General features: G+C 38.9%; 1 protein-coding gene across 1 annotated transcript in view; it reads left to right on the top strand.

The window, feature by feature from the left end:
* The window catches only part of VEGFD (vascular endothelial growth factor D), a 34,593-nt gene extending 14,118 nt beyond the window's left edge, over positions 1–20,475 (top strand). Inside the window, exons 2-7 of the mRNA XM_004435146.3 lie at positions 4,436–4,646; positions 9,271–9,461; positions 12,416–12,564; positions 13,794–13,894; positions 19,027–19,222; positions 19,825–20,475. Coding sequence (XP_004435203.1) covers positions 4,436–4,646; positions 9,271–9,461; positions 12,416–12,564; positions 13,794–13,894; positions 19,027–19,222; positions 19,825–19,951 — 975 coding nt within the window. The 3' untranslated portion in view covers positions 19,952–20,475. The remainder of the gene's footprint in view (positions 1–4,435; positions 4,647–9,270; positions 9,462–12,415; positions 12,565–13,793; positions 13,895–19,026; positions 19,223–19,824) is intronic.
* The last annotated feature ends 2,421 nt before the right edge of the window (positions 20,476–22,896 follow it).

A 22,896-nucleotide genomic window follows, 5' to 3' on the forward strand; every position in this document is an offset into this window, starting at 1 on the left:
ACTATGAAGCCATACATCAGTCTGTATTTATGGATAGTATTGAATAAAATTTGCCTCAATAAATAAAAATCCTTTCAATATAGTACAATTTTTTAAACATTTAAAAAGCTATTTGATTGGTTTCATTAATGTCATGTGGAAGCAGTGTTGTCACAAAATTTTATTTCAAAGATTGATTCAAATATGAAGTAGTTACACTGTCCAACTAGAAAAGAGAATGAATAATCAGGAAAAGAGAGACTATTGAAAAATGAACTTTAATGGAAAATTGTTGAATTTCAGAGTTGCTGGAGACAGTACTTATTCAGTTTCATCTCCAGGTTTCTTAGATGAAGAAGCTGTGGCATGTTGCTTAAATTTGATGCCTATTCCACAAATATCTGTACTCCTCAAGCTTCCTCCTCCCCTTGCTCCCAGAAAATTGCCTTGATTCAAACTTCACAGAGAAGTGAGAAATCATAGGTCCCAAGCAGTCCCGCTATCTACAAACCCATGTCATTCTCTGTGAACCTCCTGGTTCAGAGAGTGACCCTCTCATCCATGCATCCTGTGTCCACTTATCTCTGGAACTTATGTCAAACCAATCCCTCTAGGTTTCGGGCTTTCTCTCTCATGCATATGCTTTCAGTTTCTCCCTTTCTGTTGGCTCTTTCCCTCAGCTTATAAACATGTTCAAGGTTGTCGCACCTTTATTAAAAACATGCATACAAACACACATACACATTCACATCTAGATGTTCAAGCAAGATGACCTTCTAAATTCATGTTTTGAGATCTTTTATAGTCCATAGCAATGATGGGTAAAATATAAAATTGATCAAAAGATGGTATACATCTGCAGATGGCAAACATTTGCAGAAATAGTACCAAAAACATGAAGCTGAAAAAATCATGTTATATACCTTACATTTATACCATATTATATGTCAATTATATCTCAATAAAAATAAATCTAAGAAACCATGTAGCTGAAGTTGCAGAACTGATGGACTCTGAGTCTGGAAGGTGGAGGCCACCAAGAGTTCAGCTTCAGCAGATAACGGGCTCCATGAGTGCGCTACATCAAACCCATGAAAGAGGAAGGGTTACTGCTCATTGCTGCCTGGAGCTGTGTCCTCTGTGAAACTGCTTAACTAGGGCAAAGGAGGAAGCAAAGCAGATACTTTCTTGCAACCAGTTGAGCTAAGCTGATGCCTAAGTCTCAAATACTCAACAAGATTCTAGATTCAGGGCCCTGGGAGTCAGGGAGGTGCAACCACAAAACTTTTAAATGATGAAGAAAGAATAGTGAGAAAGAAAAATGAATCTCCCAATGAAGATGAAAATACTAAACAAAATTCCAAAGCACATAGAGGTAATTATTACTGAGAAAGCCAGTAAAATGAATAATCAGGATATAAATCATATATATATGAAGTTAAAATATAAAACAATTGGAAGAAATGCTTAAAATAAGTATATTTAGGACCCTAAAAGAAATGAAAGGAATAATATACATAAAATAAAATGACAAATTAGGAAAAACATATGGAAATAAAACAAAAAGATAGGAAGGAGAATGAAGTAGAAATATTTGAAATTAGAAATATGGTGATTGAAATTAAAAACTTAACAAAATAAACTCTAGTCTTACACAACTGGAGAATTGATAATTAGGAAGATGAACCAATTAATTTACCCATAACACATTAAAGAGAGGTGAAAGAAGAAAAAAATAGATAAATATGAAAGCACATTTAAGACACATGTAAGATCACTAAAAGGCTCCACTAACGTCTGATAAGTATTTCAACAAAGAGACTAGAGAAAATATAATACATAGAATAATGAAAAATATAATGACAGAATTTAAAGAATTGAAATAAAAAAGGATGGGTGGCCTCAGATTGAAACTTCTGTGAAGGTCTCTGTTGCAACTTCTCAACTCTGCCATTGCAGAATGAAAGCAGCCATAGACAATATGTAAATGAGTCGACATGGCTGTGTTCCAATAAAACTTTATTTATAAAAACAGGTTGCCTAACCACTAGGCAACCCCGGTGGCCTAGTGGTTAAGTCTGGCATGCTCCGCTTCGGCAGCCTGGGTTCAGTTCCCAGGCGCAGACCTACACCACTCATCTGTTAGTCGCCATGCTGTGGTGGTGGCTCACATAAAAAGAGGAAGATTGGCAGCAGATATTAGCTCAGGGTGAATCTTCCTCAGCAAAGACAAAAAATTAAAAAATAAAAACAGGCAGGCAGCAGGCTGAATTAGGCCAGGGGGCTGTAGTTGGACAACCTTTGATCTAAAGAATTAGCCATTGTTTATATTTTCATGTATATCCCTCCAGATATTTTATATATATATTTAATTTTATGTAAGTGATTAATTAACAAAGGTCAATTGTTTATATATATACACATATATATGATGCACATTATTCACAAATACATACATACATAATTTAAAAAGAGATATCATAACTGAATCATACATGACTTGGACCACACTTGCTCTTCTGAGCACCCACATTTGGACAACTCTCAGTATCCATCATCATGTCGAAAAAAAAAAAAAATCCTACTCCCCAAACACTGGTGAATGATGTAGATTTTTTTTTTTTTTTTTTTGTGAGGGAGATCAGCCCTGAGCTAACATCCTTGCTAATCCTCCTCTTTTTGCTGAGGAAGACCGGCTCTGAGCTAACATCTATTGCCAATCCTCCTCCTTTTTTTTTCTCCCCAAAGCCCCAGTAGATAGTTGTATGTCATAGTTGCACATCCTTCTAGTTGCTGTATGTGGGACGCCGCCTCAGCATGGCCGGACAAGCGGTGCGTCGGTGTGCGCCCGGGATCCGAACCTGGGCCTCCAGTAGCAGAGCGCCAGCACTTAACCGCTAAGCCACGGGGCCGGCCCAATGACGCAGATTTTAACTAAAGTTTTTGAGGGACAACGGAGGAGGGTGTACATCACACCACCCAATGTAAAGCTTCCTAAAAGTCCTATTTGCTCATCTCTGTTTTCCCCCACTGTTCCTCCCCCGTAGCAGGCAGTTGACATGCACCTCTCCCTCCACCTTCCTGTCTCAGCACCATCCTGCAGCCACACTGGTCCTCCGTCTCCTCCCTCACCCCAGCTCTAAAAATCCCCCCAGCCCACATACCCAAACCACCCAGCAAAACACAAACCCAGTAACCACAGGCCTAGCAGGAGAAAATCTGGGTCCCTAACCATAGACAGACCACCTTATGGTTTCTCCAGCACATTCCAGGGAGGAGCTCAATTCATTCCATCCCAACATACATCTAGATCATTGGTTTGATGATCACATCAAAACCAATGCATGTATGCATGTATCATTATTTATATAACCAAGCTCCTAATTTTGAACGATTAGGCTACATACTGAAAATCTTTTATTCGCCAAGTCTTTTTTTCTCACAAATCCATGCATTGTATCAGCCATTACAGTTCGTGCAACTGTGTGGAAAGCAAATTTTCAACATAAACTCTAGAGGTGTATTTTCTCAGGAAAAAAATCATGTCTTTGAATAGTAAACAGGTTTAAAAAGAAAAAAAAAGGCTCAGAGGGTTAGAAGTCAGAAAATTCAGGTTATGAGGATCTTATAATTGTTCTTTCTTGTGTGACTGTAGGCAAAGTTCCCAGGACTTTGTGGGTCAGTTTCTCAAATAACAGAAATGAAAAAAATTGTCATTGGTTCCTGTCACAAAAACAGTATGATTTAAAAATCTATATTAGTTTCCTGTGGCTGCTGTACCAAATTACCACAAACTTGGTGGCTTAAAACAACAGAAATTTATTCTCTCACAGTTCTGGAATCCAGAATTCCGAAATCAAGGTGTCAGCAGGGCTGTGCTCCCTCCAAAGGCTCTTGGAAAGACTCCTTCCTTGCCCCTTCCAGCTTCTGGTAGCTCCAGGCCATCCCTAGCTTGTGGCTGCATGACTTTAATCTTTGTCTCCGTCTTCACAAAATCTTCTTCTGTGTCTGTGTCTTCCCCCCTTCTGTCTCTTATAAGGACACTTGTCTTTGTATTTAGGGCCCACCTGGATAATCCAGAATGATCATCTCAAGATCCTTAACTTCATTACATCTGCAAAGATCCTTTTCCCAAATAAAGTCACATTCACAGGTTCTGGGGGATAGAACGTGGACATCTTTTGAAGTCCACCATTCAACCCACTACGATATTGTTTTTAATTATTCTGAGAACCCAGGGGGGATAAGTAATTCCTTTGATTCAATCATAAATGAGCAGAATGTGAATCAGAAATACTAGATGTCATTTTTCCTAGGTACTGGTGTACATTTGAATAATCTCCCTAATTTCTTTTCAGCTCTATTTACATTTTTAAGTGTTGACAATGAAGGTTATCAAAACAAATTAAAACTTTAGTAACTTGCTTTCAAACCAATATTTTTGGTTCTTTTTAAGCGGGCATCTCGGTCAATGTTAGAACGATCTGAACAGCAGATCAGGGCGGCTTCTGGTTTGGAGGAACTGCTGCGGATCACGCACTTGGAAGACTGGAAGCTGTGGAGATGCCGACTGAAGCTCAAAAGTTTTACCAGCACAGACACTCGCTCAGCATCCCATCGGTCCACCAGGTTTGCGGCAACTTTCTATGACCTTGAAACACTGAAAGGTAGGTGTGTGCGTATGGAGGCCGATTCTTGCTCTTTATCAGATAGTGACAAACACACCGACTTCTTCCGAAAGTTTGAGTAGGGCAGGCACGTGTCAGGCAGAAGAAAAGAGGGTCTTTGATTTCATAGCTTTGGTGTTAGCAGAGATTCCTGGTTTCCTATGTTTACTCTGCAGAGAAATATATTCAATATGATTTTGAGATTGTAGGGGGAAGAGAGAGAATCTCCCTCTGCCCTTTCCCTTAAGGTTCTTCTGGCTGGCCAAATAATCAACAAGACAGGTTAGCAGGAGAAAATAATACCAAGTTTAATAACATGTATACATGGGAGAAAGCAGGGACACTGCGTTTCTCAACACAATAGCAGAAATTCTCGTCTTAAATATCTTTTTCAGCCAATGACAAAGGAGGATTTTGGCGGTGGGGGGAGTCAGTTACAGGAGATTACCACTAAAGCACAGTAAACAAGAGTAAGGTTTATTATGTAGCTCAAGGCCTCACCTTCCACATTGATAAGTCACTAGAAATGAGCTCATCCCCCTCTCTTCTCCAAACAGAGAGGGAGATACCTTTACAAATGGAGATTTCCCTTATAAATGTAAACGATTGTCTGGCAACTCTTCGCAGGGTCATCCAGAGAATGTGGCCAGAGAGACAGAACTTCTGATAAGAGGGGCTTGTTGGTGCCTTTCCTATTGTGACATTTACCCTACGTTATCTTTACAGCCATCATGATAGATCTGTTCCAGGAAGGAGCTACCATGTCAAATTCTTTAGGCAGTTAGTGGGGGAGGTCAAATGTCCTCAGAGAAAACAACCAAGGTAAAGAGATAGATTTCAGGGTGGCCAAATCTTGATCTCCCACAAGATCAAAAACCAACACAAAAGAACACTTCAAAATATAGAAATATATTTAACTCAGAGATGTTAACTCAGAAAGACTGTTCTTAATAGAAAAAAAAATCATTGGGTTTACTTAAAAAATAAAACAACCTGGGTATTCATCAACAAGGAGCATTCTACTGCCATATGTACATGGATAAAAACCGATAGATAAGGTATTACTTTTTTATTTCTTCAAAATTCTGTGATTTTTTTAGTAAAAATGAAGTAGAAGTTAGAAGCTGAGTTGTAATAATGCAATTACTAGGAGAACAATGAAGCGGGAAATTCTCTAGACAAAAGAATCCAAACTCCAGACTAGAAGATAACATAATTTGAAGGGAATGACTGTTCCCGAGTAGGGTATGGAGGTTCTTTTTAAGAAAACCAATGTCTGTATGTACTGTGCCATAATAAATGAAATGCTTGCCAAAGAAAGTAGTGTGGCCTCCGATTAGGCATTTAACATTTTTGATGACATGTCAAAACAACACAAGAAGCCACTGTGGCATTGTTGATCTAGCATTTTAGATTTGATCAACATATGATTACCTGGTAACACATTATATCTATCGCACAATTCAAATTGACCACTAAGCCAAAATTATTCTTTTCTTTCTCTCTAGAGTTATCATTATTTTCTTCCATTTGTAAAAATATGATAATGTTGCACAAGCCGCTGTTGCTGGCTGTGGGGAAGGCTGTGCGTAGGCAGAGATAAATCTCTTGGTAGCACTGCCAGCATGAGTGTGAAGAGGATTCTCTGTGCTCATGAGTATGGCTGTGTGTCTAAATGAGTTGAGGCCGTTGGAACCATGGCCTAGAACCCACTTTAGACAGATTTTGAAGCTCTTATTGTTTCTATGTGGTGAGTTAGCATGGACTGCATGAAAGCAAAGAGGTCAGACCTCACCTGGAGATCCAAGGTCTTAACCAGATGCTCTGTCTCAAGGTCTGAGGTGAGCCATCCATGAAGATGGAGGTAGACAAACGTTACCATAAAACCAAGGCTAGGTGATTAAAAAAAGTAACTGACATTGACATTTTCTAAGGAGGAAACCATAAAAAATATATTAAAAAAATATTTTAACATCACATAAAAAATATGGAACTTGCCAACTCTAAAATGTCTCTTAGTACATGGAGGATCATCTAAAGTTATTTAGATGCAGTAAATTATCAGATCGGTGTGTTACACCGATTATAATTTATCAACTCTCCCTCAGGGGTTTCAGGGTAATTCCCTGAGGCAGAGCAGTCCTGCTGGGCAGTAGTAAAGAATAACAGAGTTATGAAACCTTCAATCAGTGGCATTGATCATAGTTCCACGCAATTTTGATTAAAATCTTACCGCTCCAACTTTCAAAACTTAGTTTTTTAAAAAAGCAAACGGAAAGCAACGTTTAAGTAGAATTTTAAACAAGGAATATTTTCACAAGTTAATTACTTGTTTTTTCCAGGACTCATGATTAATAATAGTGAATTAAATAATACCCATATTAATACCTAATTGAGTAGTTTATCTCTCATGTTTACAGCCTTCAGGCTCTTTGTATAAATATTCATAATCAGAAATTTAAAAAAGTTTCTTAGGATAGAAGATTTTATTACGAAAAACAAAGTTTAGGCAAATTGTGTAGTGTATGCAATGTTTCTGAGCCAGCCAAATATCTTGTATTTTGTATTTTCAGTGATTGAAGAAGCAACATATGGGGAAAATTGAGATTAATGGGGAAAAAGGAAAAAGATGCTTTTTTTTCTTTCTTTCTTTTTTCTTTTTAAAAAAATTATTTTATTGAGGTCACATTGGCTTACAATATTGTGTAAATTTCAGCTATATATCACTATGTTTCAGTTTCTGTATAGACTGCATCGTGTTCACCACCAACAATCCAGTTTTTATCCATCACCATATATATGTGCCCCTTTACCCCTTTTGCCCTCCCTCACCCCCTTTCCCTCTGGTAACCACTAATCTGTTCTCCTCATCTAGGTGTTTATTTATTTTCCACATATGAGTGAAATCATAATGTATTTGTCTTTCTCTGACTTAAAATACAGAGAATGGAAAAGATGTTTTAAAGGAATAATTTAGAGACTAGGGTCAGATCTCCAACAATTATGTCATATCTGTATACTTCAACAGAAGTTCTGTCTATCCCTTCTAGTGGAAACATGTTCACATATATGGGAATTCAGAATAATCTGGAGAGAGACCAATACAAATTTTTGAAGATGGGGTGAAAATGCAGAAGAGTTTATCTATTGCTGCATAACACATTACCCCAAAACTTAGCTGCTTAAAACATTTTTTATCTCACAGTTTCTGTGGATCAGAAATGCAGACATGGCCTAGATGCATGTCTCTCCTTCAGGGTCTCTCAGGGGGCTGCAGTCAAGGTGTCAGCTTGGGCCACTGGCAGCATCTCAAGGTTCAATTGGGGCAGGATGTGCTTCCAATTTCACTCAATGGTTGTTGGCAGGACTCAGTTCCTCACAGGCTGTTGGACTGAGGGTCCCAGTTTGTCATTGGCTGTTGGCCAGAGGCCACCCTCAGTTTCCTGCGATGTGGACCTTTGCAGCATGGCAGCTTGCTTCATCAAAGCCTGAAAGCCGAGAAGGCAAGAGAAAGAGAGAGTACCAGCAAGAGACAGAGACTGCTAACAAAACAGAAGTCAGAGTCTTTTTTAACCTAATCATGCAAGTGAAATCTTATCACTTCTGCTGTATTCTCTTCATAAGAAGCGAGTCACTAGGTCTAGCTCACACACAGAGGAGGGGATTACACAAGTGTGTGAACACCAGGAGGTGGGCATCACTGAGGGTCAGTTTAGAAGCTGCCTACCACAAGAGGCTTTCACCACCACACCCAACACATATCATAAACTCTACAGTTCCATGGCAAGCTAAAAGAAAGTCTTTAAATGTTGTCTTTATCATAAAATTGAATCATTTTCTAAAAACATCCCTAGAAAGGCTATACAATGTTAAGTATCAAAGTGTCAAAATCTAATTAAAAAAATAAACTATGAGAGAAAAGTAAGTACTGTTTTACAAGAATGTATGTAATCTTTTTATTCCCAGAGACTTGTCTCTTTTTCTTGTTTCCCTCAAATTAGCTAGAATGGCCAGAATATTGCTCCTTCCATCAAAATGAGCAGGCTTATTTCATCATTTTACATAAACATCAGTATTGGGCACTTGCAAATGAGAAAACTCTGACTTGAGGAAAGATTATTTCCACTTAAATGTCCATTCATGTGTTTGCCAGGTTTGAATCCTACTATAGTTACTTAAGCAACCAACAGAAACGTATTTCTTGATGGTGCTAAAACCTACCCACACCTGGCTTCAAGTAGAAGAAATGCTATCCAGCTGTGTCCTGTAAATTGCTTAATAAATAACACACGTTATTTCTTTACATGCTTCCATTTACTTCCTCGTTAGCCAGCTTCTCCAGATGTACCCAATGTAGTTACATACAGGACATGGTGTTCTTCACCAAAGGAAAATAAAATTATATTCTACAAAGGTATTGTATAAATGGGAAGGAGCACAGATTTGGTTTTTAGTTTTTCTGAAAACAATCTTTGGTTAAAGGACTGGCAAAAAAATATCCATCTAGTAAAATAAACAAGCACTACAAATGTGAAAATGACTGTGTTCAGCATAACCTGGGCACACATGCCAACGCGTGTCAGGGCCACTTCTTCTGCTGGCCCAATGAACTTGCTCTGTGCAGTCATAGATGAGGAATGGCAAAGAACCCAGTGCAGCCCTAGAGAAACGTGTGTGGAGGTCGCCAGCGAGCTGGGGAGGAGCACCAACACGTTCTTCAAGCCTCCCTGTGTGAACGTGTTCCGATGTGGCGGCTGCTGCAATGAAGAGAGCCTCATCTGTATGAACACGAGCACCTCGTACGTTTCCAAACAGGTATGAGGCCGTCAGCAAGCATGCCTTCTCCAAAGCCCTGATGATGACAGTGTCGACAGCTACAATTAAGCTTGTTGCCAAGCACTGGGCTAAATGTTTTGTGGGCCTTATCTCCCTTACTCCCTGAAACCAGTTAAAAGGGTATCTTACTGTCTTCCTTTATAGGTGAGGAAACTGAGGCTCAGAGAGGTAACTTATGGCAGAGCTGGGATTCAGATCCAGATATGTGGGACTCCAGAGCCTGAACTCTTATCAGTTACTGTCTCTCTGATACTATAATGTCAAGAATCAGAAAATCATATGGAAGTTACTAGAACAGACCTTAAAAGGAATGAAGACAGTGTCTTGTGTATTCACTAGGTTCTGTGTTGTTCGAAGGAGTGATTGAGAAGAGTTTAATGAAGGGTGTGGGCAGGGTTAGGCAAAGGTGGAAGGGCTGGCGGAGCACCCAAGGCTAGCAGAAAGGGGGAGCTGTTCCCACCCTTGGACTGAAGAGGCAAGGGGAGGGAGGAGTTACAGGAACCCGGAGAGAAAGTGGAGAAGAGAGCTGCTGGACTTGCTGGCTGAGTGGGAGTGGCAACCACTGCCAACCCTTAACCTGCAAGGAGTGGGAGTTAGGGGGTGGGGCAGGCAAGAGGACCTATAGATTCGGTCCATGGAGCTCAGCATCCTGGGACACAGAGCCCAGTGAGGAAGGAAAGAGAGAGAACGGCGTCTCTGGAGGGGCAAACGGGAAACATCCAGCACAAAGGACCTTTGAAAATAATTCTGTAGTCTCCATGAAAGAAATAATTCCTTCTCCATCTTATAAAATCCCTTTTGCTCAGTAGATAAGTCTTTCTATTACTATCATATTGTTGTAAAATGCAGTAAATGTTGCATAGGAGACCAGTAATAACAAACTTAGGAAAATATATTAAAAAGAAAAAGCTGTAAGTCAAACTACATTCCTTTTGGTTCTGTGTTGCAAATTCTTCATCCATGTTGATATATTCGTTTAATTGTCATATTTGCCTATACAATCTATTCTCCTCATGACTGTGAAAACAGGTAGTACAATAAAACACATGGGCACTGAATAGATCCATGTTAGGTAATTATCTTAATTAGATAGAAAGAATGGAATACTGATTTGTTTGGTAATAGGTTAACTTATCATTAAATTTGTTTCCCCAACCCCCTAAAAACCTGTTAAACTAGAGTTTCTTTTCCTAAATCCTTTTAGAGAATCTTGGAACTTGTGAAAATTCTGACCTGTACTATTTGACAATCAGGAAAAAAAATGATACAACTATGGCTAAGCATCAACTGTTAGTAGAAACAAAGCTTGCACAACGTAAGAGGCTTTGGTTCATCCCCACGTTATTCCCTAGAGCATAGTTGAAAAATTTCGCAAGATGAAGTTTATGCAAAGTAAACACTCTAAAAAACACTCTCTTACTCAGACTCATGGAAGTTCCATTACATATCAAAACGTCAGAATAAACACAACTTTAATGGATTGTTTCCACTTAATAGTTGAGTACTTTATTTTGACTGCTGTACTCAACAAATGATTAGTTTTAAAGAATGTACTTAAGTGTAAGTGTACAGCAGTTGTTCTTTCCAAATATGCATATTTCAACATTTTAATAGTGGTTTTTAGAAAACTACTTCTCATCCCAAAGTTATGGACTATTTGAAATACATCTTAGAAACAAAGTCAATAAATGAATACTCTATGTAGTAAGGACTACATGGACTGGTGATTAAATGGACAGCACATTAAAATCAAGTTCAAATTCATCTGTACATCATAGATGCACTCTAGAAGCAAAGTAATTGACATTTCTCTAAATTCTACTTACCAAGATCCCACCTTCTTCTGGTCACAGCAATTTCATTCCGAAAAGTAATCAGGTATAGTCTTAAGAGTATCACCTGTGGGTCTAGACTAGACTGCCTGGATTCAGATCTCCACTCTTTCAATCAATAGCTATGTGGCCTTAGGCAATTTATATAACCTCTCTATACATCTGTTTCTTCACCTGTGGAGTGGGGGATAATAAAAAGCCCACCCCATAATGTTGTCATAAGGGGTAAATAAATTAATATAAAAGTGCTTACAATAGGGTCTGGCATATAGAAACAGAAAAAATGATATTTGTGTTACCTATAATTATTTGTTTGGGCATAATGATCTGTATCAGTCAGCTATTACTATGTAATGCTGCATAATAGACAGCCAAAAACTCAGTGGCTTCACACAACAATGAGTTATTCTTACTCATGTATCTGAGATACAGTTAGTGTAGAGTGGGCTCAGTTGGGCTTGACTCCAAGCTGCAGATTGAGTTCAGGTCTGTTCCCTGGGTCTCTCATCCCTTGGACCAGCAAGGCTGCCAGATCATGCTCTTCTCATGGCTACAGCATACACGTGAGAAAACAAGCCCTACAAAGCACACACAGTTCAAGTTTGTGCTGTGTCATGTCTGCTAACATTCTGTTGGCCAAAGTAAGTCACATGGCCAAGTCCAAAGTCAAGAAACAGGAAACTTTATTCCTTCAATGGAGATTGTATGGGAAGGGATAAGGAAATAGTTTTGAACAATAATCTATTCAACATGGTATCAAAGAAACTTCATAGCTATCATTTCATTTAATCTTTACAATTTACACTCAGATTTAAAGCAGGAGCAAGGACCAACAGTGCTTTTTATAAGGGTACCAGTGACACTGAAAAGTTAAGAGCTTTGACCAAACTTAAATACTTGGTAAAGTTGGATAAGCCCCCAATCTCCTGACTCCCGGTCCAGTGTTCTTTCCATCATGCCAACTCTTATCCTTATTAGTTCTTTTAATGAACAACTTTGCTAAAGTGACTACCATAAAGGACAAAGGCAAAAATGTAGACTGTAGAAATTATTATTTTAAAAAATATATATATGTATTATGGTTATCTTTCTCTACTCTAGCTCTTTGAGATATCAGTGCCTTTGACATCAGTACCTGAATTGGTGCCTGTTAAAGTTGCCAACCATACAGGTTGTAAGTGCTTGCCAACAGCTCCCAGCCATCCATACTCTATTATCAGAAGATCCATCCAGATCCCAGAAGAAGATCAGTAAGCATTTCTTCTCGATTATACTTGTTCTTGTCTTTGCTAAAGTTATGTGTAAAGAATACTTAGTTAATTATAGAGTCAACACTTTCTCTTCAAGTTCTTCATCTTTTAGTTTCTAACCCAGATCTACTAGTAATAACTGTTTGGCAAATATATTTTTTTATTAGGTGTTAGATGTATATTGCAGTAGGACCAAAAAGCTCAGTGGTTTTAAACTCCTCATGTCTACTTGTAGACACCTTTGTTTTTAATATGCATAGTCTAATGCAGTTGTAAATCTCTACTCCAGCCTCAAATTTGGCACATGTTGTCTCATTCCAAAACAAGCATTAAATAAAACTCATTTCAGGCTGTTTATACATTTAAGTCCCAAAATTAGTGGGAAAAAAGGTTCCTGGCATCATTGGAGTGGCGAAACTGTTTGCATCTGAGTTGGGAGATTTTCTAACCCTTCCTCTTAAGATTAACTAATGGAAGATTCTTATTTTAAATTAAAATGACTTAAAATTAATTCAACTTTGAAATTTTTGAGAGTGTTTTGTGATTCTTTATGAGACAAATTATGACACCCTTAAGTGTTCTGAAATCAAAGGTAAGAATCATTGATTTGGAAAAAAAAAAGAATTTAATATAGAGAAACAAATAAAGGGCAAATTACAAACACTGAATGAAAACATAAAGTAACTAAGTTGGATACTTAGATCTCGCAAAAGTAAAGCGGTAAACACATTGTGTGAGTGGCAAGTGAAGGAGTGAGCTGGTGGTTATATGTCAGTTAACACTGAGCCGAGAAGACGCCTCAATCTCTCTGAAGCAGAAAAGAAAGCTCGTATAAAAGGAATATTTATCCTCAAGATGTTTTTGCTGTCCTGGCCAATGTTCTTATCTCCATTCTAAAGAAGATAATGCTTACGAGCTATGTTAGAACAATATTTACTTTTGGTAAATAAGCTCTGTTGACAGCTAATTTGCACAATTTTAACACCAATCTTCTTAAAAAGATTATAACTTTCCAAAATTACAGTTTAGTTTCCAAAGGTTTCCAAATAGAATATTTGTACTTACAGAATTACTATCTAATAACATGCAGTTCATAAATATGAATTAAACTTCTTAAAAATCTTAACTATTCTCCACTCAGAAATTTATTCAACATTTAAAAAAAATGTTCCAAAGGTATGATTGCCCTTGAAAGCTTTTAAATCTGGCTTATTGTTTTCTTTTCCTAGCTGTTCCCATTCCAAGAAACTCTGTCCTATTGACATGCTGTGGGATAGCAACAAATGTAAATGTGTTTTACAGGAAGAGAACCCACTCGCTGGGATGGAAGGTAATGATAGCAGTAGTGAAATAATAATAGTAATAATAAAAATAACAACAATAGCAACTAATGTTTATTGACCAGGCAATATTGTAAGCCTTTTATGTATATTAACATTTAATCCTCACAATAATCCTTTAATGTGCTATTATCCCTTTTTTTTACAATTACAAAATAGACACACCAAGATGCCTAGTAATTTTCCCAAGGTCACACAGCTAAGGCTGATAGAAGCTGTCAGATTTCAGAGCCCTCTGTGCTATAATTATATAATAAGTCCACCAATGTATCACTCTGCTTTTTAATCTTAAAGAAAAGCCCAAAGTGATTAGACCATCCTAAAACATTGAATTTGAAAGGGGATGGTAACCTTTAATGAAAGCCACTTCAGAAGTAAACACTTAATCAACCACATTTTACTAATTTATTGGTATAAAAGTCTCACAGGAACATAAAGTAATTTTGGACTTGTTGGTTTCTTTCAACTGTGTCATACGAAAACATGCCAATAATTTGAAAAAAATGGGGGATAAGAGGAAACTTTTTCTGAAACTAGGGCAAAGTAAAAGCAAACACAGCTATTGGACTCAGGAGAGTTGGGAACCAAATGAGATAGGCTATCATCACTGCTCAGAACTCGTAATGCTATGATTTTTGGTGAATATTTGGCTGAAAAAGAATGCATTTTTTATTTATTTCCCAGAGAACTTGACATGATTCCACTGTAAAAATTGCAATTGTAGAAATAGGAATCATGCAATTTGAACCTTGCTTGTTTTAAACGATGACCTACAAGCAAGACTAGTAAGGATTAAACTCTAAGGAATCTGTCTTAGAAACCGGAAATAACACCCTACTTCCTATTCTTCTGTTTCTCAACTTCCTTCTAAAGGTTTTCATGAAAGCTCAAGCCAGGGTTTGAGGGAAACTTAAAGTTCATGTGGTTTATATACCCATGCAGATCTTGACTGTCATCTACATCCTTACCACCAAGTCTTCAGCCATCCTCTGCTGGAATCTATATCAGTCATGGGGAAACTCACCACCCAGCAAGGCAGCTCAATTATCTGGACACGCTCCTGTTGCTAGTAAACTATGTTGAACCTGAATCTCTCTCTTTCTAGAACAGTACTGTCCAATGGAATTACAGTGAGAGTCACATTTGTAACTTACATTTTATAATATTTACATTATTAAAAAGGTGAAATGAAACAGGTGAAATTTATTTTAATATATTTTATTTAATCCAGTATGTCAAAAATAGTATCATTTTAGCATGCAATCAATGTAAAATTTATTAATGAGATATCCTTATTTTTTGTGCTAAATCTTTGAAATCCAATGTGTATTTTACACTTACAGCACACCTCAATTTGGACTTGCCATTTCATGCTCAATGTGGCCCATAGCTACCATGTTGGACAGGCCAGCTCTAGAGCATCAACTCATTAGTTTAGGTTTTACCCCATAGAGCCGAGTAAAATCAATCTAATTCTTTCTCCATGTGACTGATTTTTAATAGTGTTAGAAAGTTATTGTGGGAAGCAATAGATGTAGAGCTTAGAGCTTAAAGGCTGTTCTAGTCGAGGTTTCCCTTGTACACAGCTTCTGAGAGAGAAATTTGTATTCAGGAATTTGCACGCAGGTACAATGCATAAAAGGTGAGAGAGAGGCAGGACTGCACAGAGGGGGAAGTTGAACTGTGTTGCAATTGCTAAGAGGTGTCAACCAAGCCTATGGGGAACTGAAGCTGGGACAGCCCTTGGGGGGATGTCTCAAATCGAGGCAAAGGGGTTGGGTCCTATGGACTGGTCATTGGATATGGGCTGCCTCAGGGAGGGATGTAACCTTGGGTGAGGCAGCTTCTTTCTACTAAAGTAATTCCTGGGGAGGGACTTAGCCAGTGCACACATGTGTCAAAGGTGGGAAGAGAAGTGGGGAAGGAGAGAAGTGCCCTGAGCAGGGGAAAAATGAGTGCTCAGGATTGGAGGTGAGAGAACTTAGCATGTCCAGGGTGCTGGAAGAAGTTCCGACTGGTGGGAACATAATGAGAGGGGGCTGGGTAGCCGTGAGAGAGGAGGCTGGAGAGGTTCACAGGGGCGGAGTGGAAGGACCTTGTGAACCTTGTCCCAGAACTTGGATGTGATGCTAAGGGCAAAAGGAAGCCACTCAACTGGTTCAAGCAGTGATAGCACCAATTAGAATTTTAACAAAATCTACCCAGTGACAGTGTAGAAGAGGATGGGTTGGCCTGGGGCAGGAAAGGAAGTGGGGGACCTTTTCGGAAGTTGTAGCAGTGATGAAAGTGAGAGGCATAGGATAGCCTGGATCACAATCACTTCCAATTTTCATCTCCCATAATTCAATTAACGTGGGCCAAGTTCAAGGTCACTTCTGCAGTGGCTCCAACAAACTGATGACATATACTGAGCTTACTATTCACTAAGTACCTTTTTCACACATGTGGCTATTAAGCCAACTGCCTTTCTACAATGACTTCTCTTCCCTGAATCAGCACATTTGGGTTAGTGAATCCAAATCCAAGTCCAATTTAATTTTATCTTGTTAGATTGATTCAGGTCATTGCTCCAAACTGTTAAAAAAAATACCAAAAAACAAAATTAAGAGTCCTGATTCTATATTTTAAATTCCTCAAGATACTCACAACTTCAATAATTTACTTGGAAAAATTCCATCAGTTTATTGATAAAAATGATAAATGAAACAAGGCCGAGAACAGAACACATCAGTATCCCATCCTCAACCTCCTTAGGATTGAAATCAATGTATAATACTTCAAGGTACCACCTTTAGCTAGTTGCTGCTTCACTCAGTTCTCTTACATCCAGTCTCTGTCACTTTTAACTTGCCTATAAAGATTGAGGCCAGCCTCTGCCAACTACCTTGCTGAAGTTCAGCAAACACCTAGTGGACTGTTTCCCTAAACCACCTGTCCGAGAATGGAGTTGGTCTTGCTTGAAGTGTTCTGAATGAATCTCTACTGCCACCTAGTGATTTATGCAAATCTTTTAAGAGCTTCTTAACTATCCTTTAACAATCTATTCTCATCTTGCCCCAAAGTGACATCTGCCTCGCTGGCATATGGTTTACAAAACTCACCTTTTTCCTCCTCGCACAATCCGGTATGGAATCTCCCCAGTTCTAGCCTTCTAACATTCCACATGATCCCTCAAAGATCATCAGCCAAAGAGCAGTTGAAACTATGAGATTGGACAAAAGGAGATTACCATTTTGATATATTATTAATGGTCAGATATTGGCAAGAACATAGGGTCTAACCCAATGTGTTGGAATGCTGGATGGGATTCTTCATGTATTTCCTCCATACAGCGGCCTGCTTCAAGACCATTTTATTACACCAAATAAACTCAACAAACATTTATCAAGTGCTTATTTTATGCCAGAACAATGAGAACTGGTCCCTATAACCTTTAGGATTTTTTAATTAGTGAAGGAAATATAGAAATAAACAGACAAATGTAAGCAGTACAAGAAAGGACAATAAGGAAATATGCACAGGGCAAGGGCACTTGGCTAAACTTGCAGAAGTTGGGAAAGATATCAGGGGGAAAGGATAACTAGCAGAGAGAAGCACAAGGCCAAAATCATGGGGCTGAGAGACCCTGGCATATCAGGGGAACAAAAAGTACTCTAATTTGGTATGAATGGAAACGGTATATGAGAGAGAGAGAGAGACAGAAGATGAGTCTGAGAGGTGAGTAGAGTCCAATTCATGGAGGGTCTTGTATGTCCTGGTGGGAAAATTGGCTTTTATTGTGAAAGAGAGGGGAATCTTTTAAGGTACTTAAAGCAGTAGAGTGATGTGATTAGATTTCCATTTGATAATATTGTGGAGAGTGGATTGAAGGGGTAAAACCGTGGTGGCAAGATGAGCAATAGCCAGCTATACAAAAAATACTAGGTATTAACTGAATTGAGGTGGTGGCAGTGAGGATGGAAAAGAAAGAACAAATTCAGGGAGGCAGAACTAGGTGGACATTGTGATTAGATTCAATATGGCAGGAAGTCAAGAGTGATGGCGCCATTCCCTAAATGAGGCAAACTGGGAGAGAAGCAGGTTTGGGGAAGATACTAAACATGTACTTTCCTCCAAAACCTTCAGGAATGCTAAGGTGACATAGTCAATTTCCTCCAAAGTTTCTATCTCTTCCATTTTTTGCAATGAATTTCGACTTGATGATCAGAATTGGACATGGAGTAGTGGTTATCCAATTGCTTTGTACACTTTCTAGAAGAAGTATCTGTCAGCTAAGCGTGTCAAAAACTTCTCAGACTCTTCTCCCTCAGCTCAACGTATCTTCCAACAGATGTCTGTGGAATCTAAGTTCATTATCACTGTTGTATCTTTTATATCAGTGTTGTTATCTGCAGGTGAAAAAATACATCACTGTTTTTACCTAGATTCTGGAAGATCTGAGGTGTATTTCTGTGCCAATACTTCTGTTTCTCTCTCCTTTTAATCTTCACCTAAAAACTGGGAAGGACTAGACTCATAATCCTTAGACAGCCCATATTTTATTACTAATATTTGGTTGTGAAACTTTGCATTTTTAACAAGTCACCAACCTAAAAATTTCTAAAAAGTCTTATCAAAAATATTCAGCTCATAACATTTTTATCACAAACTTAAGAGAACACATGAATTCTGTGTTTGTATTGTGAAAGCAGAGGTGAATCTCCTTCACCCTGTGAAAAGATAAGGGGGAAAAATCTACAGGAAAGGGGGCTGGCCTGGTGGCATAGTGATTAAGTTCATGCACTCTGCTTCAGCAGCCTGGGGTTCGCGGGTTTGGACCCTGGGCATGGACCTACGCACTGCTTATCAAGCCATGCTGTGGCGGCTGTCCCACATATAAAATAGAGGAAGATGGGCACAGATGTTAGCTCAGGACCAGTCTTCCTCAGCAAAAAGAGGAGGATTGGTAACAGATGTTAGCTCAGGGCTAATCTTCCTCACCAAAAAAAAAAAAAAATCTACAGGCAAGGAGATTCCGTGAATCCAAGTTTATTTTAGAATGATGTAAAGTATACAATCGACTTTGGTGATCATGTTATCCATGCTACAGCTATTCAACCAATGCTCTTCTGTTTCTCTTTAGACCATTCTCATCTCCAGGAACTGGCTCTCTGTGGGCCGCACATGAAGTTTGATGAAGATCGTTGCGAGTGTGTCTGTAAAACACCCTGTCCCAGAGATCTCATCCAGCACCCAGAAAACTGCAGTTGCATTGAATGCAGAGAGAGTCTGGAGAGCTGCTGCCAGAAGCACAAGATATTTCACCCAGACACCTGCAGGTGAATGGCTTTTTCACTCTTGCCTTAACTTGACTCATTGACATTTCATGAAAATGCCATTTTGATTCGGTGAGATTCTTTATTAAGCCAATTTTTTTTTCAGTGCTCAAGTCCCTTTTTGATAGTACAACAGAGGTTTGGCAACTAACGAATAAATGAGAGTATACAGAGTGATGATTAATTGTGAAATCAAGAAAATCCTGCCTGCTATTGTTGGCTTATGGATCTTAAGCAAAAACTAAATTGATGAGATTTAAACAATTATTTTGGGGGAGTTTCAGATCAGCAGACTCTTTGGTTCAGTTTCTCTCTCAATATATGTCCATATATGTTTGTTGTTTGTTTGTTTTTTCTTTGAGGAAAGAGATGTCACTGGATTTATATAGCAAGAAATTGATTGATGAATAGAACACTTACAGGTTACCCATTGGGCTTTAATAGATTTGGAATCCACGTGGGATAACCATTCAGGATTTTATATTGACATTTTAAATACATATCTTGAAAATTTACTTTGAAAACTTAATCAAATCAGAACAGAGTTATTCCTTTGAATTTAGTCCTTGATCCTGAATTTTCATGTTTATTTTCTTTTGCAACAGCTGTGAGGACAGATGCCCCTTTCACACCAGAACATGTGCAAATGGAAAACCAGCGTGTGCAAAGCATTGCCGCTTTCCAAAGGAGAAAAGGGCTGCCCATGGGCTCCATGGTCGAGAAAATCCTTGATTCAACTTTGTTCCCAAGTTCCTCATCTTGTCATTTTAAACAGCATGCTGCTTTGCCAAGTTGCTGTCACTGTTTTTTCCAGATGTTAGAAAAAAATCTGTTTTACATAATACCACAGTGAATCCAGACCAACCTTCCATTAAACACCAGCTGAGGATTACCTGGTTCACTGACAGATGTTTTCTAACTGAAGATGCCTCCACACTACAGGGAATGGAGAGGAGGGAACCTGCATAACCTTTTATTTTTTTGGTAGATGAAAAAGGTTTGATCATCATGGAATGACAGGTACCCTGTGATTGATTACTCAGAGCAGATGAGGCAATTTGCATAGTCTCCAAGTCCTTTGCTAATTGCAAATCTCTTGTGAATTATTCTGATTCTTTCTTATGCAGATTTTGATTTGTATGATCAGCACTGATTTCCTGATTACTGTCCAGCTTGTAGTTTTGAGTTTACTGAACTACTGTCTGTTGTTTCGTATTTAAGTGTATTTAAAGAAAATAAACACCATTATTCAAGCCATAGAATTTTGTGTGTTATTTAATATGATACCACTCTAAATGTTATGCTAAAGAAAAAAAATGTTTTAAAGAGAGAAAGGAATTTAGAAGTGGGAGGTGTGGGGAGAGATATGGGCACAACAAAACTTGACGTCAGTTTTGGGAAACTGAGGGAGTGGCTCTCAGAAACTTTAAGATTCTAAAGGAGGTGAAGCAAATGTGACCCAAGAATCAGCTGGAGATCAATCTTTCCTTTGAGATTCAATTTAACTTGACTTGACCCCCATCCCATGACCTAAGAGAGCCCACTGATGCCCCTGACATCTCTGAGGGCTTATGTTTCTTCTGGCCACCTCTGGCTCCAAGTTTTTGCACCCACTCAGCTCTCAGTCTTATTCATATCTCAACTCTCACGGCCACATGATTCTTCTCTCTGTTCCACAGCTACCCAGGAAGAGACACAGGCCTTTTCCCCAAAAATACTCCCACAAATTGTTGATGGTGTAGACTTTACTGAAAGTTTGGTATAACAGAGGGAATTTAGCAGCATTAGCAGATTGAAGTTATTTAGCAAATAACTAAAAATTTGATGCCCTCCCCAGCATTTTGCGTAGATAGAGAGACAGATAGACACACACATTCTCTATTACAGCACTTCTCACCCACTTTTATAAATAGTTGTGTTCATGTCTATCTCCCCATTACACTGTGACCTCCTTATGATTGGAAACTGTGTCCTGATCAAATATGTGTAACCCAGGTTTCTTAGGCCAGACCATGGGGAGCTGTACAATAACAAGGAGAAAGGTATTGATAAATAAATATAGCAAAAATAGTTTTGTTTCTCCTGATGTCGCATGGTAGAATTTTTGGATCCCGGCCCATATCCCTGCCCTTCCTCTCTCAGGGTTCCTAAGCAGTTCCTGAATTCTCCCCTTATTCACTAAAATTCTCTGGGGCCTGTGGCCCTGGGCCTTCTGCTTCTTTCCTGGCTTTAGTTCTCAGTCCCTGCCCTGGGGACAAGGCTGATCTTGACCTGACTTGCAACCAGTCCCCACCATGCTGCCATTACCATTGCCTTGTCATTTACTGGCATTGGCCCAGTCACTCCTCTCCTGTCACTCGTCCTCTTGCCCTCACTTTATGACCTTCATGCCAATAAGCCTTCTTCCTTCTAGTTTTACTATTTGATTCTTAGCCTTCTTAAAGGGCTCATGCATAATGTATTAGCCTTCAACTCCTTGCTTTGTCCCTTCATTCAGTTTCCACCATTCTCTCTTCCTCCATAGTATTTGGTTAAGTTCCTTTGAGAGTTGGGGCAGCAGACAGCCCAAGGGACACTGCACAGTTAAAGGAGTCACTTTGCTCATCTTCGACTGGTAAAAAGAGAGGCTGAATCCCCAAAAAGGAGAAAAGACCTGAGTTTAAGGACAGGCTCTGCCGCCTAATCGCATTATGAGGCTGAGCAACCTCATGAAGCCTCAGCAACCTCATGAAGCCTTAGCTTCCTCACCTGTCAAATGTGGACGATAATCTCATCTCCCTGCATCTAAGAGTTGCTCATTTCACTTGAGTTACCATAAGTGAAAACATTTTGAAAAATACAATGTACTTCACAAATTAAAGGAATTGCTCAAGGAGAGAATCACGACTGTGAGCTAAGTTCTTGCCTTTTACTGGATTCCTGGATCTGCCCAAAACCAACTCAAACCACCTTTTGATTAGTGGCTCTGGCTTCCTAATTGGCATTTAGATGGAGGTATTATAGGAAATTCTGGGCTAGGACAAAACTATTTGCGATCTGGCTTTGCACTTCTAAAACTCCTCCCCATGCTTCTTCCCCAATCCCCAATAACCTGGAAGAGATTTGCACTTGGATCCCTGAGGCTGGGTCTAAGCTAGGGTGGGGCTGGTCTACAGGGTGGAGGTGGGGTAACTGGCCTATTGCGTTATTAGAATTCACTGGTCATTGTACAGGAATATTTCTCATACTAATAGCTTTGGAATGTGGGCTGAAAACTCTTAACTTGTCGCAAAATAAAAATATGTGAGAAGCTCCAAGAGCTTAAAGCAAACACAATAAATGCCAGCGATGCATGATGTCCCTGATTATCTAAGCCACAAGGCCACAGAATGTATTAATATGACAGCACAGATCATAAATCTGTGACTAAAGCAGTGAGGTGAGAGGCCCTTTAGAGATGGAAACAGGTTGGACAGTATAATGGTTAGAGTTGGATGAGATTACAATACTGTCTGAGATACTTGATAAAGGGGGTGACACAAATAATCCATTTTAAGGCTTTTAAGGAAAACAATAGTTTGGTGAAAATTGTGAGCTTAATGGATTTGGTCATTTGGTCAAGAAGAGCTAGACTTTGTCTAATTTACTCATAATCCTCAGTGTGAGAACAATGTCTGTTGCATATAGTAGGTGCCTAA

This window comes from Ceratotherium simum, chromosome X (assembly GCF_057802395.1).
Source record: "Ceratotherium simum simum isolate JZ-2026a chromosome X, ASM5780239v1, whole genome shotgun sequence".
NCBI classification, from domain to species: Eukaryota; Metazoa; Chordata; class Mammalia; order Perissodactyla; family Rhinocerotidae; genus Ceratotherium; species Ceratotherium simum.